Source organism: Hakea prostrata, unplaced genomic scaffold (assembly GCF_041222555.1).
Source record: "Hakea prostrata isolate BN-2017 unplaced genomic scaffold, UWA_Hpros_2 contig_41, whole genome shotgun sequence".
NCBI classification, from domain to species: domain Eukaryota; kingdom Viridiplantae; phylum Streptophyta; class Magnoliopsida; order Proteales; family Proteaceae; genus Hakea; species Hakea prostrata.
The window spans coordinates 199,904-223,313 of NW_028291160.1; the positions used below are offsets into that span (position 1 = coordinate 199,904).

The window sequence follows — 23,410 nt, forward strand, 5'->3', positions numbered from 1 at the left end:
AGGCTTTTCAGAATGTTATCCAACATAGGGGAGCAATGATAACGAGTGAGTCTGCCCGGGATGAGAGGGAGCCCAAGGTAGTTAACAGGGAAAGAACCAGGCTTGAACCCCGAAAGATTCAGGAGGCTAGAACGAAGGGGCTCCGAGACTCCAGACAGGAAGAGAGTAGATTTATCAAGGTTGACTTTAAGGCCAGATAAAGACTCGAAAAAAAAGAGAGTAGAGGTGATGGTGGAAATGGATCTGGGGTCAGCTTTAAAGAAGATCATGAGATCATCGGCAAATGCGAGATGAGTCAAATTGATGGCTTTACACTTGGGAATGGGAGAAATCAAGAGTTGATCAGTCTTGGCTTGAAGGAGACGGGATAGGACCTCCAAAGCCAGAGAGAAGAGAAAGGGAGAGAGGGGACAACCTTGGCGGATACCGACACTGAAGGGAAAAAATCCCACCGGCAAGCCATTAGTAATGACTGAAAAGAAGGGGGTGGAGATGCAAACTTCAATCCAGTAGATAAAAGGAGGGAACATCAACTGGTATCATGTTGTATCAGTTGATACAGCTCGATTTGATAAGTATTGATATGATTCTTAGGGAAAATGTAGGTTTTAGAAAAACTTGATTTTTGTGTTTAAATCATAGTTTTTTTTCTTTTTTTTTTTTTTCTTTTTTCTTTTTTTTTTTTTTTTTTTTTTTTTTTTTTTGGTTGGGGGGGGGCTACATAGCAATTACTTTTAGATAAGTAATTTAGTTGATGCATCAACCCTTTTCATTTGCAAGGATTTGTTTTCAAATCAATGAAAGTCTTGTCTTGGTTACGATGTTCTCCATTTTAGTGTTCATGACTGCTTGTTTATACTTTTTGCCCCAAAAGTTTGTTTCCATGTGTATCTTGACCATTCCCATGCATATCTACATACATACAATATGTATGTGTGATACAATACAATACATCTCCAAGATCACCCTTCTAATATGATCACCCAATAACAATACTTAAACCTAGGAAAAGACAGCAACCAAAAAGGTACAACCTACCATCTAACAATGTCCACACTACGGAAAAAAGCAAACACTAGATGCATCCTCTTCATCACCTGCATCTCCTTTGATCTCAACTCTCAAGTACAAACACATTTAGGTCTTTGTAACAGTTTATCCACATTCTTCTAATTCATAGATCCATGTTGTTTATTCTGATTTAGACTATATGTTCCAACTTACAGTAGAAGTTCTGAGATTGGTGATATCTGAAGAAGCACTCAAAGTAAGGAAAGTCCTTCTCTTTTCTTTGACCAAAATCATTTTCCCTCTCTCTCTCATTTGACATCATTCATCTGAAAATGGGGCTTATTAAGAGTGTGTTTGGTACATAATTAGACGGATTTTAAATCCATGGAATCATGAGTCCAATTTTTAACAACGCTTTGGTTACTTTTGTTAAGTAGTTCGCATCAGAACCAAGAATCATGTGGAGTTGTGAATTTTGCGTAAAAATTGGAGTCATTTGGATTTCATGGTTTGAGGTTAAATCCATAGATTCCCCAAATTCTAGTATAAAAACCCTTGAACCAGTTGGCAGGATCAGGGTACCCAAACTGTTTTTCAAGATGAAACAGTTTGCAGGATCAGGGTAACCAAACAGTTAATTTTAATGAACTATAATCCTATGGATGCTGATTCTGTGTAATTGAAATCGGAATCAGTGCAAACATCGGTGGAATTAAGTAACCAAATGCACAATTAAAAACTATTAGACAATGAAGCATTGCTTCTTGCTTAGATGATATTCCTTGATTTACCTGAGAGAAGAGGCGCCAGAAAATCTTTTTGTCAAATATTGGACCAAGGATAATGTAAACAAGCAGATCCAAAATTCAGTGTGTGCTGGGCAGGCTGTCTATGCTTATCACCATTCACCAGAACCGTTGGAAGAGAATAAAATTTTCACCGCAAACTGCATCCCTATAGTTTCAGAACATATATGCTGTTGAATTATGATCTAAATTCCCACTAAAAAAAGCATCACATCTACTAATTGTCTTGTTCTCGCTTTGAGTTCATTTTCATTATTGCCATTGATGCAGATGCCAATCTGTTTGGCAAGTAGTATGAGAGAAGAGCCCATAGGAATGGGCTGGTTCACTTCTACACTGTTGAACCAGCCCCATGGGCCCAACCAACGACGGGTTGGGTCAGCCCAACAGAGCTGGGAGTTGCTAGGTCTCAAAATCCCAAAATCCTGGGGTAGTTCACTCAATTTTTATTTTCTGATTTAGGCCAAAACACTGCTCATGTGAACACAGTCACACCCATACTTTATCTTGGTGAGCCCTACATGGATTTCAACTGCATATTTGGAGAATGGAAATTGTATTTAGTTTCCACATTTGGTTGTTTTATTTGTGTTAAAATTATCACTCATATTTCTCAGCAAAGTAGTTTCTACTTTTAATTTTCAAAAGTCTCTATTTTGATTTTGTGATAAAATTATCACTCATATTTCTCAGAAAAGTAGTTTCTTCTTTTAATTTTCAAAAGTCTCTATATTGATTCCCATGCGTCTGCCAAATAGATTATCTATGTTCCTCAACAAGAGTTATTATCTATATTCCTCAGCAAGAGAAAGTTTCTATTTGAGGCAAGCCTTTGAGCCCTCGTCTGTATGACACTATGACTATATATAACAGGCTATTTACAGACCCCACAATTTTAATAAGTAAACGAGTGGAGCTTTTTTCTCTTTTTTGGAGCCTGATATTCTTTTATCCATCATGAGTGATAAGAAAGCCTGGGCACTACTGAGAGGGCTAAGCTCTTAGGGTGGAAGAACCTTGCAAAAAAAAACTGCACACTTTTTTCTTGCTATTCTATGCTTTCTTATTTGTACTTGTCTTTCTTCTCTCATTCAAACCTTATGTGTAAAGATTTGAAACTGTTGCTACTGCTGGAAGAGGCCAATAGGTTGTGATCACCATAGAAGAAAATTCGACCGAAATTGTCAAAATGTGTGCATTTTTTAAAAAACGAAACAAAATTCCAATTATTTCGGAAAAGTGTCAAATTTTGACCTAAATTTCGGAAATTTCGACCATTTTGGAGGTTTCGACCATTTCGACCGAAATTTCGAACATTTCAACGTTCCAATTTGTTTTTCCTTAGTTTTTGTTGATTTCTATCCCATTTTCATTACTCCTTTGCCTTCAAACACCTTTTTTGCTCATTTTTTTTACATCCAAACACCTCCAGCCTCCTAAACCACAACAGCTACAAAGGAAACTCCGGCAACAATAGAATGTGAAGCATAAGCCATACCCAACAGTTCCAAACTTCCCCTTTTTTTATTTTTGTTTTGTTCATGCCTTAAATGATCTTGTATTGCCTTGAAATTAATATATGTTTAGCGTAGTACTATGATCTATGATTGTGTTTGTTACTTATCTTTTTATTATTTCCTACCATTTTTTCATTTTCTGATTTTAATAATAATTTTCTAAAATTATGTATTTTTATTGTACGTATATTTGATATATAGGCTTCAATTTAATATATGTGAGACACCATCACTTGATCTAGTCAATCATTTTATTGTTGACTAGTTGTATATGTGACCATTCTACCAAACAATTAATGTATGCTGATGATTTTATGCCTGTATGCAATAAAGTTTGCACTTGTCGGAACCAGTCATTTGTTAGTATACTTGAATAATAAATTTTCAATAATTTTTTTTTTTTTGGCAAAATACTAGATCTATTGTGTTTATTATGCTTGAAATAGGTAATATGCAAGAATCTAAATCATTTTGAGTCTATATGAGGCCCGAAATTTCAATTTCAGTTTCTAGAAAAGTGTCCAGTTTCGACCGAAATTTCGACTGAAACATCGAAATTTCAGCCTTTTGCAAGGTCAAAATTCCTGTTTAGGTCAAGTTTTCTTACTTGGTGATCACATACAAATCTCCAACTCCTATGTTGAAGTTGATGCTGGTTCTCCAATTAGATCCAGATGCCGTTGTTGCCCAGTAAGCAATAACTTCTGTCAACCAACCTTCTGGGTTTCTAAAAATTCCATACCATCTCATTCCCCTTCAACTCTCTGTGCATCCCTTCATTTCACTGGGAAATCTTCAACCTTTTATTTCTATTTTGGCAACATCTTCATAACAGCATTTCTGACCATCAGAAATCAAGGCAAATCAAATCAACTCACCTATATAACTGTTCAATCAAGTTAGGAACTTAGGAGTCAAACGATCAACTGGAGTGTTATTTTGGCCTGAAGCAGATGAGTTAATCTGGTGTTTCGTGTCATATCTTGCAAACCAACCATTGGAATTGGACCAAATTCACAGCGGTGCTTCTACCTAGCAGCAATATGCCAACAATATCTGATCAAATTTCTACAGACAGGTTTGGCTATAGATCCAATTCTTCTAATTATGTCCTTGTCGTACTCCACATTTTTGTGGGTTTTGGGATTAAATTACTCTTAAAATAGCTCAACATTATGATCTCTGATCAAATTTTTACTCCTCCTTCCGCATGTTGCACCACAGGGAGAAGAAGAGAAAAAGAAAAGGAAAAAAAGGCAAAATATTCCTGTTCACTTGAACTATTGGCATGTTTTCCCGCACATAGGCCAGCTTTCTGGTAACATGGACCAACAAGTTGATGAGCTAACAATTGGATGGCTTTAGGACCTCTCCAATACGCCTATCAAATTTGGTGGCCGATTTACCCCATATGACCTACAATCTATAAGTTTATCCAATTGGTTTTGAACCTCAAATCTAACCATATAGCTTTCCACAGCATATTCATGTTTATTCAGGCATTCCCTATGCAATGACATTCTGTGGTAGTCACATTAGCCTGGAAATTTCAACCATATACAGATATCATGGTCTGAACAATTTATCCACAAATTTGGGCCCTCAACAAATTACAATGCGGCACCAACTTAAGGAGCATACAATGCAGCACCAACTTAAGGAGCATACAGGAACCCTTCCCCCCAACCAGGAAAGAAAAATTGCTTCCAACATTATGTATGCCTATAATTTTCAGATTAATGAAATTCTGTGTTTTATTTTGTGTTATCACTACTCCCCCATAAATTGTTTGGATTTCCAGCTATGACTATTTTCTTTTTGATATTCAAGCAAAAGCATGCAACTTTATCATAGGACATGCACATTTGTTGATGGAGTATTGAAGTTCTTGAAGCTTGGAATATGCAAAAAATATTACCAGGTTTGCCAGATTCCAGTTTCTCCTTCCCATGACTCCACCCAAAGTTGTACCTATGAATTGGAAAAAAGAGGATAACAATATTACGACTCTAATGTTTGTCACCTTGCCGTACAAGTAATACACTTGAAGATAAAGGATATACATCAAACAAACACTAATAAGAAGTAAAACAATAACATCTGGTCGTAGGGGGCCCTGTGAAAGAAATAACTTATGGCAAGAACAGTTTTTACAAATCTATTGAAAATTGAAATTACAAGATACTCAGATGCAGATTAGACTGCATACAAAATGATAGATGTACTATTTCAGAATATTGCTCCTTTATTGGTGCACCTCTTGTCACTTAGAAAAGTAAGAAACAAGGCTCTGTCACTGAGTCAAGTGCAGAGTTGGTAAGGCTATGGCCCATACTTGTATCAAAAAAAAGGCACCCATACTGGTTGAAGAAACATTGGGGTAAAAATCTCTTCTCAAGAAATGAGAAAAAAGAAAAGGAGATCAAAGAGAGTATCTATATCTGTCTTTGTGAAAGTGAAGCAGCAATCAACATAGCAAGTAGCCCAGCATTCCATGAAAGGACAAAATGTGTCAAAGCGAATTGTGATTTTTATCAAAAAATCAACTTTGAACAAAAAGGTGGTTAACTCCATATGGCTTCATTAGAACCTTGAATAAATTAAAACTGATCCGAAGTATCCAGCCCCCAAGCCCCAAAAGAGCCTAGAAGGGGCCGAAGCCCATCTGAAACATGACCTAAACCAAAGGGGCCCAAATTCTATCCAGGGGTAGAGTGGTCATTTTCCTACCCCTGAATCAAGTCATATTTGGTTGACCAAGTCCAGTTTTATTTTGGGAAAATAATTCTGTTTTTATTTCCTGTTTTCGAGTCCTAATTGCTGAGTTAATGATGGTTTTTGATTGTTACTGAGAGTTGTTAGTAGGTGAGGATACGGTTCCCTAATTTTAGGAACCCTATCTTAAAAGGAGTTCTATTTAGTTAAGTTCTATTCAAGTAGGTAATTGGAACCCAATTTAGTAGGAATTCATTAGTTAAGTCTATTAGTCTAAGAAGGTCAGTGGAGACTATAAAGAGCCTAGTTATTTGATGTAATTTTTCAGTCTGGATTAATGAATTGAGTTAAAGTTGAGAAATAGGGTCATGGGTTTCCCTTGAAACCTGTGGCTGGCTTCATGTGAGTTTTCTGCAATTTTTCAAGTTCTCTTCTGCAGCTCCTGTAACAGCAATCAACTTCAAGTAAGTACAATCCCTTCCCCAACCTTCCCCTAGTACTCCAGACACAACCGTAGCCTTCCCCTCCCCTCTTCTTGTTTCCTGCAATATCAGCACCCCTCCCCCACTGTTAAACCTACTTCCCCAGCCCCCTTAGACCCCAATCCACTTTCCCTTGAGTCACACCAAGCCTTGGAACATCCCCTTACAGCTCCCTTCCCAAATAAATCTTCTTGCCCTAAAAACCAGAAGTTCCTGCAACCCTTCTTCTTCCCCACATCCTCAGTCCTAACCCTAATAGGATTCATCTATTACCTCATCAAATCAGCCCCATTCAACCCTCAATGGAGTCGCCTAGCCTATAGGATTGACTTCTAATTTCAGTTTACCCATTACAGCCCTAGTTCTGGAGTTAAGGAAAACCTGCACTTCATCTCCTTTGTGAGGGAGTTATAGAATTTTTTGAGATTTTCTGGATTTCTTGTACCTCAAATTTCAACCCTTAAACCCTTAGGATAACTTCTGAAATTAAAGCCAGAGTAGTTTCCAGCTCAGTCTCCACCCACATTCAACCCTAGGCCCTTTTCCAGCCTTGACCAAAACCTATTCCTATTCCTACCTGGTCTAGGATTTGACTCTTCAAATCTGGATCTTGAGCTCCAATACAAATTCAGGTCTGGAACTTCAATCCCAGCATATCCAAACAGTATTAGAACCTTTAAAAACCCTAAGCTAAACACCTAGAAACCCTAACCAGTGCTGGTTCTTATTAAAGAGGGTCCTGGTTAACAAACCCTAAACCTAGGTTTACATCAGGATCTACAGGGCACTTGCATGTAATTGCATCTATGTCGCAAGTCAATTGGTGCATGGGAGGGGATGCCTCACAATTATTGTAAATCCACACAATCAGGGAAGAGAAACTTCATAAGAGAGATTAAAATTTCATGGTAACTGTAACAAGCTAGGTATGCTTGAAATAAATGCTCCAATATGACCATGCTAGGAGTAGGAGTCTTGGAGAACTCAAGATGGAAAAGAGGGTTAAAGTAAATGAGGGTTGGGATGATTAAATAAGATCAATTGTCTCAACACATCATCCATATGACGACAACAACAACAACAAAACTTTACCCAACTAAACGGGGTCGGCTACATGGATCCTTGCCTTTCGATCAACTCTATTTGAGGCCATACTAGATGCAAGACCCAAGCTAACATATCCTTTCTCACCACTTCTCTTAAGGTTATCTTAGGTCTGCCCCTAGTTCTTTAATTCCTTTGATATGGATTAAAATCGCTTCTCCGCAAGGGGCATTTAAAAGTCTCCTTTAAACGTGGCCATGCCAACTCAATCGACTTTCTCACAGCTTATCATTTACCGGAGCTACTCCCAGTCCAGCTCTAATATGATCATATCTTACCTTAACCTTCCTAGTTTTGCAACTCATCCATATTAGCATCCTCATTTCCACTACACTGAGTAATGATGCTTCTTAACAGTCGAACACTTTGCACCATACATCACAATTGGTTGTATGGCAGTCCTATAGAATTTTCTTTTGACCCTTAAAGGAATACATCAATCACACAAGACCTTGGACCTTCCATCCACCCTATTTTAATTATGTGGAAACATCATCTTCTGTATCACCTTGTTTATTTATAATTGAGCCAAGTTACCTAAAATAATTGCTTTGTGGGGTCTCTTCATCAAGTCTCACCACCTAATCATCTATTTGATCACTACCAAAGTTACACATTGGATATTCTGTCTTTGTTCTACCTAGTTTAAAGACTTTTGATTCCAAAGTTTCTCACCATGATCCTAACGTTATTAATCCCTAATAGAGTCTCATCTACAAAAACAATATCATCGGCAAAAAGCATACACCAACAAACTTTATTTTAAACGTGTTTGGTTAAATCCAGGGAACGAATGTTCGCCCAGTTCGATGGGTTCGCTACCCAGCGAACTGGGCGATATGGCGAAATCTCGCCGAAATATCGGCGAGATTTCGCTACCTCTAAATGCAATTTCGTTCAATAAAAAACAATAAAAATATATGAAAAGACCTTTACAGCAGTGTACAGTTCCACTTCCCTAATAAAAGTATTTAATAAGCAAATATATCAAACATCGAGTACGAGTCCCTATGCACCATAAATGTGAAAGTTCAAAAGCTAATAAAAAAGTATTAAATATCCTTGCAAAAGTTGCAATACATCAATCAGTCATTTGAAAATAATAATAAATTCATATTCAAAGTTTAAAGTGCAAACAAAATACTCTCTCTCTCCCACTCTTCGTCCCAAACAAGTATCTCCTGCAACTATTTTCTCTTCTCTCTGCAACTATCTTTGCAACTATTTTTTCCTCTTTCTGCAACTATTTCTTCTCAAGAACAAGAGCAAATCTCAACACCAAGCTTTCTTTCTTTCATTTTCTCTTTCTCTCTCTAGGAACACTCAAAAATTGCTTACACCAACTCTGCAAGCATGGGACACACGCCGGAGACCGCCGCCGGCCTCATCAGCAACGAAATATCGCCGATTTCGGCGATAAACTGCGAAAAAGGCGAGATATCGGCGATATCCCGCAAATCTCGTTTTCGCCGGAGCTATCGTTTCGCTGTTCACCGAAACTGCCGAATTTCGGCGAAATTGCGTTCCATGGTTAAATCATCCGTTGTAAGTGCAAATAAATATGGGCTTAAAGCTGATCCTTAATGTAGCCAACTATAATCAAGAATTCACTACCTTCTCTCCTGTTGTTCGACACTTCTCACCTGAACCATCATACATATCTTTAATTATGTCCGCATAATAACTTGCAAACATTTCTAGTACTTCCCAAATTTATGCTCTAAGAACTCTATCATAAGCTTTTTCTAGGTCAATAAAGACCATATGAAGACTTTTCTTAAAAAGTCTCCTAATAAGGTAAATAGCTCTTATTATAGATCTTCCCAGCATTAAACCAATTTGGTTCTCCAAAATAATGGAATCTTGACTCAAACAGGTTTCAATTACTCTCTCTCATAATTTCATAGTATGGCTCATCAATTTTATGCCTCTATAGTTATTGCAGCTTTGAATATCTCCTTATTTTTGTAAATTGGGACCACAATGCTTCTCCTCCATTCATCTGGTGCTTTCTTTGTGCTCATAATCTTATAAAACAACTTGGTCAACCAAGCTAGCTCATAGGTTCCTGAGCTCTTCCATATTTCTATTGGAATTTCATCAGCACCTTGTGCCTTGCCTACTTTCATCCTCCTTAGAGCTCATTTACTCCTAAGTTTGAACATTGTACTTCTCTATATATGTTCAAGAAATGGTGTGATGGTCAACAGAACATCCATCTTATCTTTATTGTTTGGCAGGGGTACTTGGATAACCAATCCTAATTAATAAAGCCTACTAAGCATAGAACAAAATTCCATCGAAACTTGCGAAATTTCCACCGAAATTTTCCATTTTGGAAAATGCGAAACGAAACTTATGAGGACCGAAAAAAAAGTCCTCGGTTTTGATCGAAACTGTCAAAATTTCGTCGAAACTTGTCAAAACCTCGAAACCTGTCGAAACTTGGTTCAACCCAGTTGGACCAGCTGGTTCATGAGGAAAAAAAATTCCCAAATTTCGTGGGAAACTTGGGAAATTTCGTAGAAACTTGGGAAATTTTGTGGAAACTTGGAAAATTTCATGGAAACCTAGGAAATTTCGTGGAAACCTAGGAAATTTTGTGGAAACTTGGGACTTTTTCCTATAAATTTTGTAGCTTTCCCAAATTTTCAATTTTTTGTTTATTTTATGTTTCCCCAAATACCCCCTCCATCAAGACTCCCCTATCCAAAGTGCGTATTCCCTCAGGTTGGTTATCTTAAGCATATTGATGACCAGACTCATAAAGTTACAGTTGTCGATTAACTTGACAACCATAGGCATAAAATGTCATAGGATGTCTATGTTCGTTGGTTGGAGGAGAGGATGTTACAGGCATAGTACTACTCAGCTCACAGGAGGAATCCACTCTTGGCACTCCTCTTAACACTAAGTTGTATTTTCCTTTTATTGTCAACTATTTTGAAGTTAAAATTATATATTGAATGTTATGTGCTTAAGTAGTTAAGTTTATAATGTACTTTTTGGACAACTCTACATTGATGTTATGTACATTGAATGACATATCTAAATTGATTTTTTTAGCAAAATACAACAAATGATAGTTGTCACGGTGACGAGGCGATGCGAGGCGGTTTTAGCTAGTTGGGGCGATGAGTCGACGAGGCTCCCTCCGAGGCGCTTTTGAGGCGATCGAGGCGCTTTTGAGGCGATCGAGGCATTTTAAGTGAAATTTTTACTTTTTAGTGTACATCTCATACACTAATTCATTATAAATATATCTTATATATAATAAAAAAAAACTAATATTAGCCATTTAGCCTACCTCAAGTCATCCAACATACTACAAACCACACATAGTAGGTCCTAAATAAATTCCAAGTATCATACTACTTGGAGTAGGAATAGGATGCAGTAACCAGATAGCAAGTTCATAGTATGAAAGATGTTGAATGACCTTTAAACAACAGTAATCAAATACTACTTGGAGTAGGATAGGATGCAGTAATCAGATAGCAGGTTCAGAGTATGACATCAAAACATTACATGAATAACAACCACGTGAAAGTCACAGAGAAGTAGCTATGTCACCAGAACCACAACAGAAACTTTAATTGCAATTTGCAAGTCACAAAGAAGTAAATAATCAGTTAATAATCTCCAAACAAAAATTAAACGACGAGTAGCAACTTATAACATTGTTAAAACTCAAAAGAAAAAGGAAAAAAAAACATGCTGGCGACATACCGTCGCCTAAGATGGTGAACAAAATCACCGGAGGCCACTGCAAAACGTTAATGAATTAATGTTACAAATGATCCCATGTATTCCATGTAACATTTGTATAAGCATTCAACCATTAGATTATTCCCAATTGGAATCTAATTTCCAATTTATTTTTGGCCTTTGATTTGGAATAAAAAATGGTGGTTTTTTAAAATCCCATAAGGCGGTCGCCTCAAGGTCTGAGGCGTCCAAGGCATCCGAGGCGAGCCCGAGGCGACGCCTCAGAGCCTGAGGCAACCGCCTTATGGGCTCCAACTGAGGCGAGTATCGCCTCAGGCCCTCTAAGGCCGCCAGGACGCCAAGGCGTCGCCTAGGCGACGCCTTGACAACTATGAACAAATGTATTCTTTATACTCTAATTAGCTTAAATACAAGATTCCACCCCAAAATACTCTCTAAAACCTGTCGAAACTTGTACGGAAAAGTCCTCGGTTTCCTCGAAATTTTCCAAGTTTCCACCTAAGTTTCCCATTTTCACCCAGTCGAACTTGAGTTTCCCTCGAATTTTTTACCATGCTACTAAGTAGAAATATCATGTGAAGATTAAAGCACATTCCTCTTCTCCATCAATTGTATCTTCTTTACCTTTCTTCTGTACAGGTTATTTGGCAACAGATTTCCAAATAAAAGTACCCAAGCAAATGAATTGAAGTGAAAAGTTGATCGGTGAGGCAAATAAATCAAAGAATATATCGAAGACCTTGCCATGGGTTTTTGACTTTCATGCATCATGATTTGCAAATAAATCAAAGAACATATTGAAGACCTTCCATGGTTTTCCGACTTTCATGCATCGGTTTGATGAAGTCAGACAGCCATTAGAAACTCTTTTTCTTTTTTCTTTTTTGTTCCCTCCTTGAAGGATGGTCCTCACTTAACCTTCAGACGATACTATTCCTGATTATGTTAAATGCACAAAAGACGAGTAAGAACTTTAGAGGATCAAAGACCTGCAAGGCCTGCTGCTGATATTTTGTTGTTAATCACCTCAATTCCTCTTCACCTGTGCCCCCCCCCCCCCCCCTTTTTTCTCCTCTTGTGCAAGAAGTTTTTGGAGATTTCCTTCACCTGTGCCCCCCCCCCCCCCCTTTTTCTCCTCTTGTGCAAGAAGTTTCTCTCTCTCTCTCTCTCTCTCTCTCTCTCTCTCTCTCTCTCTCTCTCTCTCTCTCTCTCTCTCTCTCTCTCTCTCTCTCTCTCTCTCTCTCTCTCTCTCTCTCTCTCTCTCTCTCTCCCTCTCCTCCCTCCTCCCTCCCTCCCCCTCCCTCCCTCCCTCCCTCCCTCCCTCCCTCCCTCCCTCCCTCCCTCCCTCCCTCCCTCCTCTCTCTCTCTCTCTCTCTCTCTCTCTCTCTCTCTCTCTCTCTCTCTCTCTCTCTCTCTCTCTCTCTCTCTCTCCCTCCCTCTCTCTCTCTCTCTCTCTCTCTCAACACAGGAGGCATTTGGACTATCTCTGTGAAAGGCAGATCTCTCTAACTAGCACCATTACAGGGTATGTGTCAATTTATCTTAGAGAGTCTGTATTTGATCTTTTCTCTGAGTTAGCATACTTCATTGTAAGCCCATTGATATTGATACTAGCAAACTTGAAATTTGTGGAAGGAAATTTTGAACAAACATCAGCATAGATGAGGGATTGGGAAACTAATATAGCTCATACTTACCAGACCAGACATGTTGTTTGTTGTTGGTGTTATCTGTCAAGTAATGGGTAAGCCTAAACAGGTTCACCATAAAGCAGCATCTCGTAAAGACTTACTTGTAGACATCATAGTCATATTAATATTGTTGGTGATGCAGACTAGGATGGTGCTGGTGGTTACCGGAGAGATTTTAGGGTCCTATGAGTTTGTTTGTGGTAATCTTGTTTCATGGAGGATCTGAAAAACAGACTATAGTGGCTCAGTCTAGTGCAAAGGCTCAATGTGGTTTACAAATCCATTTACCAAAAGAAAAATGTTGAAAAAAAGGGAGTAGTGATTGGGATGGAATTTAATTTTTCTGCTAAATAATTGTGGCTCTGTATTTGCACAGATCACAATATTGAAGGTCATCCTTTTTGCGATTTCCTGATCTGTTTCTTACGCAAGTTGGTTCTATTTCTATGAAAAAGATAAATAAGAGAGCAAGCAAGGTTGAAATAATCAATGTTTCTGAGTATAAAGTAAATGAAGAGCATTTGATGTACCTGCTATCAGGATCTTCAAGTTCCTTCTTAACCTCTTCAGGAAGTCTTGCTAACCTGGTCAATGAAAAGGGGCTATGTTAACCTCAAATCTCTTTCCCTAGCACTCTTCTATCAATATACCCTTAGATACACGTGGTAAATCAAGCATTCCACTTGAATAGAATCATACCTTGGAGCAAGATGCAGAAGATTTTGACGTAATGAAGTAAAGCCAGGAACCTAATGAAAAGAAGCACCATGAAATAAATGAGAGATGGCAAACATGAATACCCAGAAATTGTTTGTGAATGAATGAACCAAGAAACATCATATCCAATCGAAACAATATACAAATCTCTAAAGCTTAAAGCAAAGATTCTCTTTTTCAAGTCAGCAATGACAAAAGATTGTGATTGCATTAAATCAGTATATGCATCAGAGTATTGAATAAGACTGAATAAGATCATAACCCCAGGCCCTATACAAGAAATACAAAAACTGTGCATCAAAAGACTACCAAATAAAACTAGATACATCAGTCATAAAGCACATCATCCCAGCTGGAAGAGAAAGAAATCCCAGCTAGCCAATTATTTCTTTACATGGCATAGCTCAATCAAATATTATCTGACAATAGCAGCACAAACCTTAGGAGGGGAAAATTGGGTTAGATATTATTCATTAATATGTAGATTACTGTTTGTTATAGATAGTAGAGGAATAACTGTTATCAGAAGGGAGAGGATAACTGGCTTAAGAAACCCATAATTTTATTATTGTTGTCGTTCTTTAGTCCAAAACCAGTTCATAAGTACTCACATCCATATTCTCTTTTCACATGCTATGCTAGAAAACTTTTTCACATCTTCCATATATTCCCCTCCATAGGCAATCTATTCAGTCATTATTCTTGAGGTATTTTTAATTATTACAACGGAAGAAAAAAAACAAACTGATCAAAAACAGCCACCACAAAATTGTATATCAGCTTCAGAAGTCTTATTACCATATTCATCCAAGCACCTTCAAGTATAAAAACGAATAATCAACCAAAATTTCCAATGGTGCTGGTTTTATATCATTAATGGTGAATGCAATTTAAAATTGTAACGCAAGTAGCTTGCATTACATAGTAGCTGGTCAATTCAAATTCAAAAGGCCAACAAAGATACGAAATTATATATTTTAAGTATTCATAATTTAGTCATCGAAAATTTGAAATGTCATATTATAATTGCTAAGAGACATAATTAATGATTTACAGGTTAAAAAAGTCAACAAATTTCAGAGGGTGTTCTGACTAATTCAGTTCATACTTGTGAAACAGATAGTATCCCCAATCCATTTGGACCAAAGCCATCTTCAATCTTCGTTGACAAGTTAGCATTCTTGTCCTATTTCCACCGAATTCAAATAGAAACAGGAGTCACATAAGTTCAGGTGATCAAAAGAGTAAAAAAAACTGATGGAGACAGAAATACGAAAACGAAACGCACTTTGAGCTCCGTATATGAGATTTTGACAGTTTGCAGTACCGGAGGCACGTCTTCCGAAGAGCAAGACATATACTGCCACGAAATCCGACGAGAAAAACTGCAGCAAGGCAAGAACGATGCAGGGAGACGCGCAGGAAGTGATGGAAATATACACGCAGAAGATTTATTGGAGAATATCGGAGTTTTTGAAAGCTGGGAACTCATGAGTCCTTCGTTTACTGGCACTCCCAACAACGCATCTATGGATTATGGAAAGATGCCTAACATCAGAATTTAGGTTTTGAGAATCGAATATTTCTCTGATAGATATATTTGGAAGTTTGGATTTGCCACGGAACCACAGAAGAAGCAGTTGAGACTTGAGAGTCCTGAGACTAATGGACTCAAATTTTAGCGCTCCTTTCTGTACGACTTCAATTTTTATTCCAGGGCATCTTTTGCCGCGAAACGCCAAAGATCCAGACCGTCCAACTTGAGCCACACTTTTTTTTTTTTTTGCCCCTTGAAATTCTCAGAAGGATAAAGTGAAGAGTGAAGGCATTGTAACTGATTTGGGAGTTCCTTGCTTGATCAATGACAAAGTTCTAAGAAAATCAATTTTTTTGGTGAGAAAAAAAAAATCATTTGAAGTGCTGTATGGTCATTGAATCTAGGGGGTACTGAATAACATTATTTGAGTTCCATCACCATCTATTATGGAGTGTCCACTTATTCAGAGGTGACACTCTTGAATGTGGTGGAGGACCACACCCTTTAAGTAAGTATATCATGCTCTCAATTGAATAAGGCAAGTAGACAATTAAGGGGGAAAGTACGTAACTAGAGAAAAAGAACGAGGAACAAGCAACCACAGAAGAATTGTGAGGGAAAACATGTATAACTTACATTTTTTTCCTTACCATGATCTCAAATCGAGCTTGTCGAATGGCATGGATTATGCATTGGAAACCTTTTAGGTGAGATTCTCTTGATTTGTTAGGTTATATTCCTCTTTCATCCTACTTGCATGTATTTTCTATTTGGCCAAAAAAAAATCCTACTTGCATTGATTTTATTTATTTTCGAGTTTTTCTATATCTGATACACCAGAGTTTAAGTGAGACAAACTCTTTAGTTTAAAATTTGAATTATATTTCACTTGGTTACTTAAGAGTTGGTATTCTGTTTAAGTTTGTTTCTCTGTATATCTCAACTTCTTATTTATATAATTGATTACACTATAAATATAATACTCAAGCTAATGTGAAGTCTTGAGCATTCAAAACCAAATATCAGAATTCTTTTATGGTATCACAACCACTGATACCCTGCAATTTTTTTTCTTCCCTTTCAAACTTTTCAATGGCAGTAGTTTCTCGTGAAAACCATAATGGTGTCGTATGAACAAAGCTAGACAATCTACTAGAGATGCCATAATAGACCATAATGGATCTGTTATGGTTTGAATTTGATTTTTGAATTCAATTTTTGAATTCAAGTTTTAATTTTGAATTCAAATTTGAATATTGTAAATGAATCTTGTACAACAGCTATGTTTATTTATAAATACATAAGACTTACCCATCAAGGTAAGCAACCTACTTATCAAAATTAGAGTTTTTCTTTGCATTCTTTCACGGTATCATATCACAACTGGTTTATGCAATAGACTATGCAGTAGCCACAACCACAATAAACAATGCAGCCACAAACACTACATACTCTACAACCACAACCACAATAGACAATGCAGCCACAACTACAACCACAATAGACAATGCAACCACAACCACAACCGATTATGCAGCTACAACAATAACAGACTTTGCAGCCACAACCACAACCGATTCGGCAACCAAAACCACAGCACCGCTGGCTACAACAACCGCAATCTTCTCTGCAACAGTAGCACTACCAACAACAACATGGGCGTATCACATTTTTATTTTTTTTATTTTTTTAATTTTTTTAATTTTTTATTTTTACCAAAGGTCTACCTACAACAACTTTTCTCCGGCTACGCTCCAAACTATTGTGGCTACCACCCCATAGTTTGCGGGGGGATGATAAACCAGAGTTTGAGTGAAAGACAAACTCTTTAGTTTAAAATTTGAATTATATTTCACTTGGTTACTTAAGAGTTGGTATTCTGTTTAAGTTTGTTTCCCTGTATATCTCAACTTCCTATTCATGTAATTGATTACACTATAAATATAATACTCAAGCTAATGTGAAGTCTTGAGCATTCAAAACCAAATATCAGAATTCTTTCAATATCATTGTCACTCTCATCTCATTTTCAATCCATGGCATCCACACATAGAGGTAAAGGAATAACTAGTGTTTTCTAGTCATTTTGGTACGAGGGAACTTTTACATATCAAGGGGGGAGACTAATTTATATATATCACTAGCAAAAATCAAAACCATAACCCCTTCACTAAGAGGTGTTGATCATTGCCAACTAAGTCAACCATAGTCGTTTTGTCTATCTATAAGGTGTGACAGACATTCTGCTTACACTTATATAACTGCAATGGCATCATTCACCACACAAAATGGTAGTGTTCTTTATATATTGCTTTTGTAGAAAATTTTAATCCAGTGAGGTACATGAGATAGTATTGGCATAAACAGAAAGATAACGAGGCTGTCTCCTATGAACATGAAAGAGAGAAAAAGAGGTGCTAGGTTCCCCAACCAAGCAATGTTGGAAACTTTTTTTTTTCTCCCCTTTTTATACTTACAATTTTGAGAAAAAATTTCCATTTTAGAGCTATTACAAATGAGACACATGTGGACACACACATGTATTGGATCGGCATATAACTCAGGCAATCACTGACCTGGATGGTCGAGACATTCCCCGATTGAGTTGAACAAATAAGGAATGTTGCATACACGCTAAGATGAAATAGGACATAACACGAATGGAAACTCCTAATCGGGAGATCATCTCAAAATTGGCTGGACGAACAGATATATGGGACTCTGTCGGTTCCAAGAAAGGTAACTTGCACATTATTTAATAAGGTCCCAATCATTGGGTAAGGACACAAACATTTTCTAGATAATCTATAAGTTGTATTTGCTTGGAATCCTAATCGATTCCCCGACTGACTTAGCCACCGGAGGCGGTTGCCCAACATCCTAGCTGGCTTGCGTCTAACTTCTTTTGCAGGCTTCATCTTTGTTCTCTTGAGACTTCGATCGAGAATGAAGCCACTTCAGTCAGGACTAAGGTCAAATCTGAGACGCAACAGTCTTTGGCACTGTTTGTGGGAAACTTTAAAAAATAAGACATGACAAGACGAACGAACAATGCTAGACAAACTACCCGGCAAAACACCGGAATTGGGGATAAAAACCCAGACGATCAAAACCTCCAAGACGATGGAGGCCAACACTCAAATGGGGAGGTTGATCGGGATGACACTCGGGCTGTCCCGAACCCTTTAGTAGAAGGAACGTTGGTAGAGCCTCAAGGGCCTACTATCGCCATAGATCTGGACAAGATCCAAAGAGGAATGCTCCAGCTACAGGGAGGGTTGTGTGGTCTGGTGCATCAGGTAGGAGTTCAACAGGGACCTCCACGCAACACCGAGGCAGGGAGATTGCAACAAGTTGCTAGAGCAGCAAGGGGTACTCGATCACCGAGCACAAATCAGGCTAACGATTGGCAAGAGGTGCAGCACAAGACCCAGGTGGACAATAGACTCGAGGACAGTATGAGGGTTAGCGCTTTCAATCGGCTCTCAGTGTCACATCCACCCAGCCGGTACCCTACCTAGCATACCCGAGTGTGTGATCCACAACCCCGAAGATCCAGTATTCAAGGAAATCATCCTCCCACATTTACAATAACATAATCAATGTAACATTAGATAAACAAAGAGATCAAGATAAGATGAAGAGAATAACAATATAATCAAAGTGTGGAAAGAATGATACCAATATAATAATCAATGTTGAATAATCACATGTAGAGCGTGCGGAAAATCACTCCACATAACACAACGGAATGTAGCTTGAAACTAAAAAGGAGATCTTACAATTGGTTCCCAAAATGAAAGGAAAGAAATAAGTAATCAAACTAAAGTAAGGTCTCTTCTAACTTATAAAGAATATCTTCATAAATATAAACTTTAGAAACTAAGCATGGCCGCTTCCACTCCAAGATAGGGCTAATCCTAGTACGCAACATGATGACAAACGGAATCTTCACCGTTATCTTCATAACAGCTAGCACCTTGAGAGTAGTATGCATCATCGGTTTGTGCTTCATAGTACTGGCCTTCATACTCATCAGTACATGCAGAATAATCTAATAAAGATATTTGCAAAAAGGAGTGAGTTCGAAAGAACTCAGCAAGGCAAGTTATTCCATAACAACATAAATAACATGATAGCAGAAACATAGCATGATGCAAAATGATATGAGACAGACAATGCATGTATGAGTCTAACTCTATGAATGTTGGTCTCTATAGGCAAACATTCTTTAAGTCATAGCACCATACTTCTTTGGATAGGTCTCAAATCACTCTCCCTCAACCATCTGGGTATCTTGGGTTCTCCGGTGGTAATTGGGGCCTACATCCCTCTCGGACATTCCATGGCTGGGGTTTAGGTCACTGCTCTCTCACATCACCATTGGTCTAAGTATTGGCGCATGTCCCAAATGCAAGTCATCTACTTGGTTATATCAAGTTAGAGTCAGATACTTCCATTCCTCCCCTCTCGGGATTCTTTCCGGTATCCTTCTCATTAGAGTCAACGTATCTTATGGCTACAACCAACTCGAACTACGGACTCGTCAACCCTATTGGTCATCCACAAATAATAAACGGGAAGCTCTCATGTCCTCTCATGGATTGCACACAGGTCTTCAGCGCCCATGAGCCCAAGTCTACTACTTGCGACCCTACCAATGAATGGCTCTCACAATGTGATCCATGTCCTCTCACGGGTTGGTTACCGGTCTTGAGCACCCACAAATCCACATTGCTACCACGGGTTACTCCGTCTCAATACCCTTCCGAATCGGGTCTGATATAATGGGGACATCCTAGCCAAACACCGCTAGACAAGCCCTAGGTATAACAAACAATAATCTGGGAAAGAGTCAAAGGGCACCATCGGAAATGTCCCATACCACTTCCACTAATGTCTAAGGATAGAGATGTCAAAAAGACATTCCCCAATCCCAAATCATACCTACTCAATCATATTCCCAATTCAGTCATAACATACACAATTGATATTACAACATATAGAAAGATATCATATAAACACGATCAATCGAATATGTAAATTACAAGAGTAAGTATCCATGCATGATCAAAGTAATATGAAGAATACATGAACAAGGTCCTACTGTATTTGTAGTACTTACAGCAGAATATCATATTAAGAAAAAAAAAAAAAAAAAAAAAAATCCAAAAAATCCCAAAAAAAAAAAAAAAAAACAAAAAAAATATTTTAAAAATAAAAAAAAAACCCTTCCTTAAAAAAAAAAAAAAAAAAACCGTCGAACCAGTTTGGATAAACCCGGGTCGGACCAGGTCGGTTAAACCCAGGTCGAACCAGGTCGGTTAAACCCAGGTCGGATACACCCAGTTCGAACATACCAAGTCAAGGTCGGTTATACAAGCGTGAAGGCAGGATAACAAAGTGAATCCTAGTAAATTGATAACCGAAGACAAAGTATTCGACTGGGACTCAATAACTCATATTTGAGTAAGACTCAATCACTAAAGTTCGTATTGCAGTCCAAGTAATGTTTTAGTTCGAGACGAACTCATACGTGAAAAACCTATAAAAAGGTAAGGGAGCACAAAAGAAATGTACGCTGAATAGAACTATCACTATTCATATCATTATTGTTCATTACTTTCTTGTCTTCCTTAGTCGGATTCCTAACTAGATCGTCGGAGGTGAAAACTCGACCTCCACGGTCGAGCTCATTCTTGCAGGTTCAACCGGCTAAAGGGATGAACAGGATTGTGTAGCAACAATTGGCGCCGTCTGTGGGAAACGCATCAAAAAGTCATGGTGATACAAACAAGATCAATGCTGGGGGAAGGCAAGGAGAACGGAGAGGAGGTCGACAAACAAAATCCTCCTCCAAAAACCACGGAAAACCCTCAACAGAAGGATCAGCTCGAGCAAGTTGATGAGCAATTGGTCACCAAAAATCAGATCGATGAACTGCAAAAATCGACCGAAAATCAAATTAATGGACTCCAAAAGCAGATCTCGTCTTTGGACGAATTGGTTAGGGTGACGATGCGTCATCTAACTACACCGGGAGCGAGATAATCGGGAGAGCCCAGCCATTGCGGGGGAACCAGAAAAGACCAACCACTAATGCCCGACCAAACTCCTCGACCATCAAAAGATGTGAACAAAGGCAAAGACAAAGTGGGAGATAAAATCCGAGCACCCGGAGAAGGAACGTCAAAAGACCCTATTCCGGAGTTCGAGCAGGAAGATCAACATAGCAGCACTAATCATGTGGATAAAGTTCGACGCGAAGAAGGAGAAAAAAGAGCTCAAGCTGAAAGTACGAAGAACGTTAACAAACAAATTGACGAATTAAAGGAAGAGCTAAAGAAAATGAAAGATTCAGGTAAAAATACTCTGTACTCAGTTCTGAAAAGAAAACCTTTTGTTAAAGCTATTGTTGAGGCAGAGAGGCCTAAGAGCTTCAAATGTCCAACCTTCACCATGTTCGATGGAACAACATGTCCCCGGCACCACATTATGCATTACAAATCAGTAATGTCTTCTTATGAGCACAGTGAAGTTGCTATGTGCAAAATCTTTCCAGCATCCTTAACTGGATCAGCATCTGAATGGTTCCTGGGGCTCCAAAACGGTTTGATCGAGGATTTCGACCACTTGGGACGAATATTCTTGTCACGTTTTCAAAGCGGGATCAGTGCTAAAAGAAGAGAAGATTCCTTGTTCTCCATTAAGCAAGGTCAAACTGAATCGGTCAGAAGTTATCATCGAAGATTCAACAATTCGACCATTCAAATTGAGAACCTAGATGAGAAGATAGCCTTTCATGCTCTATATCAAGGGCTCATTCATGAAGGACTGCTCGAGCGCTTACTGCTGAACATGCCCGGAACGTACGCTGAGTTACTTGAGCAATGTAATAGGCAAGCGGAAATCTCAGAAACTTTAGAGTCGAGGAAGAAAGAGTCGACCAACAACGATCGACCTGATACCAGTGGTCGTCGTGACTCATCACCGAGCAAGTTTCCGACCAGAGGAAGACGACCAGAAGCGACGAAGCAGCCAGAGGGAGAATATACTCCTCTCAAATTAAGAAGGTCCGAAATATTGATGCAAATCAAGAGTCAAGGAATACTTCAAAGACCTAGCAAATTATATTCTCGACCAGAGGAGCGTGACTGAAGCCGATATTGCGAATATCACAAAGATCATGGACATCGGACTGATGATTGTAGGCAACTGAAGGATGAAATTGAAAAACTAATATCTCAGGGACAATTAAAGAAGTATGTCCAATCAGACCAAAAACCTTACCAACCACCAATGGGAAGAAGAAAAAGAGCTAGATCCCCAGTTAAGGAGAGCGATCAGGATCTAAATAGAAATCAATCAGAGAAAGACGAAGGAAGTAACGAACGACCTCCTATTTACTAAGCTCCCAACTAGGAAGGTCCTTACGTTGTAATACAACAAGCAGCCCCCGGGGCTTACAAGTTATGCAATCCAGTTAGTGAAGAAACAATTCCTTGAACATGGCATGCGAGCAACCTCAGGAGATATTATCAGTAGCAAAATAGATAAAAAGAGGGATCTTCTTCCAAATTTTGTTTCTTTCAGAATTTTTGTTATAAATGTGCTACGTTCAGTTTTTTCAAGTTTTGTTACATTCAACCTTTTCAAATAGAAATGCAAATATTTTCCTAGAAGTCCGAAAAAAGCCTCGAGGAAACTCCAATTGAACCCCCTTGCTCGGAATCATGAGCATCGGCTGTTCCCAAAATTGAACTCCCTTGCTCATCAGCTCGGCCAGTTCCCAGATTGAACTCCCTTGCTTATCAGCTCGGCCAGTTCCCAAAATTAAACTCCCTTGCTCATCAGCTCGGCCAGTTCCCAGATTGAACTCCCTTGCTGTTCAGCTCGGCCAGCTCCCAGATTGAACTCCCTTGCTCATCAGCTCGGCCAGTTCCCAAAATTGAACTCCCTTGCTATTAAGCTCGGCCAGTTCCCAGATTGAACTCCCTTGCTTATCAGCTCGGCCAGTTCCCAGATTGAACTCCCTTGCTGTTCAGCTCGGCCAGTTCCCAGATTGAACTCCTTTGCTCATCAGCTCGGCCAGTTCCCAAAA

The 23,410-nt window shown here is 38.6% G+C and overlaps 2 protein-coding genes across 2 annotated transcripts in view; one reads left to right on the forward strand and one right to left on the reverse strand.

Moving 5' to 3' along the window:
- Positions 1 to 15,429, reverse strand: part of LOC148999112 (uncharacterized) — a 57,252-nt gene extending 41,823 nt beyond the window's left edge. The window contains exons 1-5 of the mRNA XM_089141462.1: positions 15,061 to 15,429; positions 14,881 to 14,958; positions 13,755 to 13,804; positions 13,586 to 13,639; positions 5,253 to 5,305 (exon numbers count right to left, since the gene is read on the reverse strand). Of these exons, the coding sequence (XP_088997588.1) occupies positions 5,253 to 5,305; positions 13,586 to 13,639; positions 13,755 to 13,804; positions 14,881 to 14,958; positions 15,061 to 15,264 (439 nt within the window). The 5' untranslated portion in view covers positions 15,265 to 15,429. The remainder of the gene's footprint in view (positions 1 to 5,252; positions 5,306 to 13,585; positions 13,640 to 13,754; positions 13,805 to 14,880; positions 14,959 to 15,060) is intronic.
- Positions 15,430 to 21,408: 5,979 nt separating this feature from the next.
- LOC148999113 (uncharacterized) lies at positions 21,409 to 22,467 on the forward strand. Its single transcript, XM_089141461.1, has one exon. The coding sequence runs from the start codon at positions 21,409 to 21,411 to the stop codon at positions 22,465 to 22,467; it is 1,059 nt and encodes a 352-aa protein (XP_088997587.1).
- The last annotated feature ends 943 nt before the right edge of the window (positions 22,468 to 23,410 follow it).

What these genes read in the sequence shown, in the direction of transcription:
- LOC148999113 (XM_089141461.1), top strand. Translation starts at nt 21,409, where the DNA reads ATGCCCGACCAAACTCCTCGACCATCAAAAGATGTGAACAAAGGCAAA.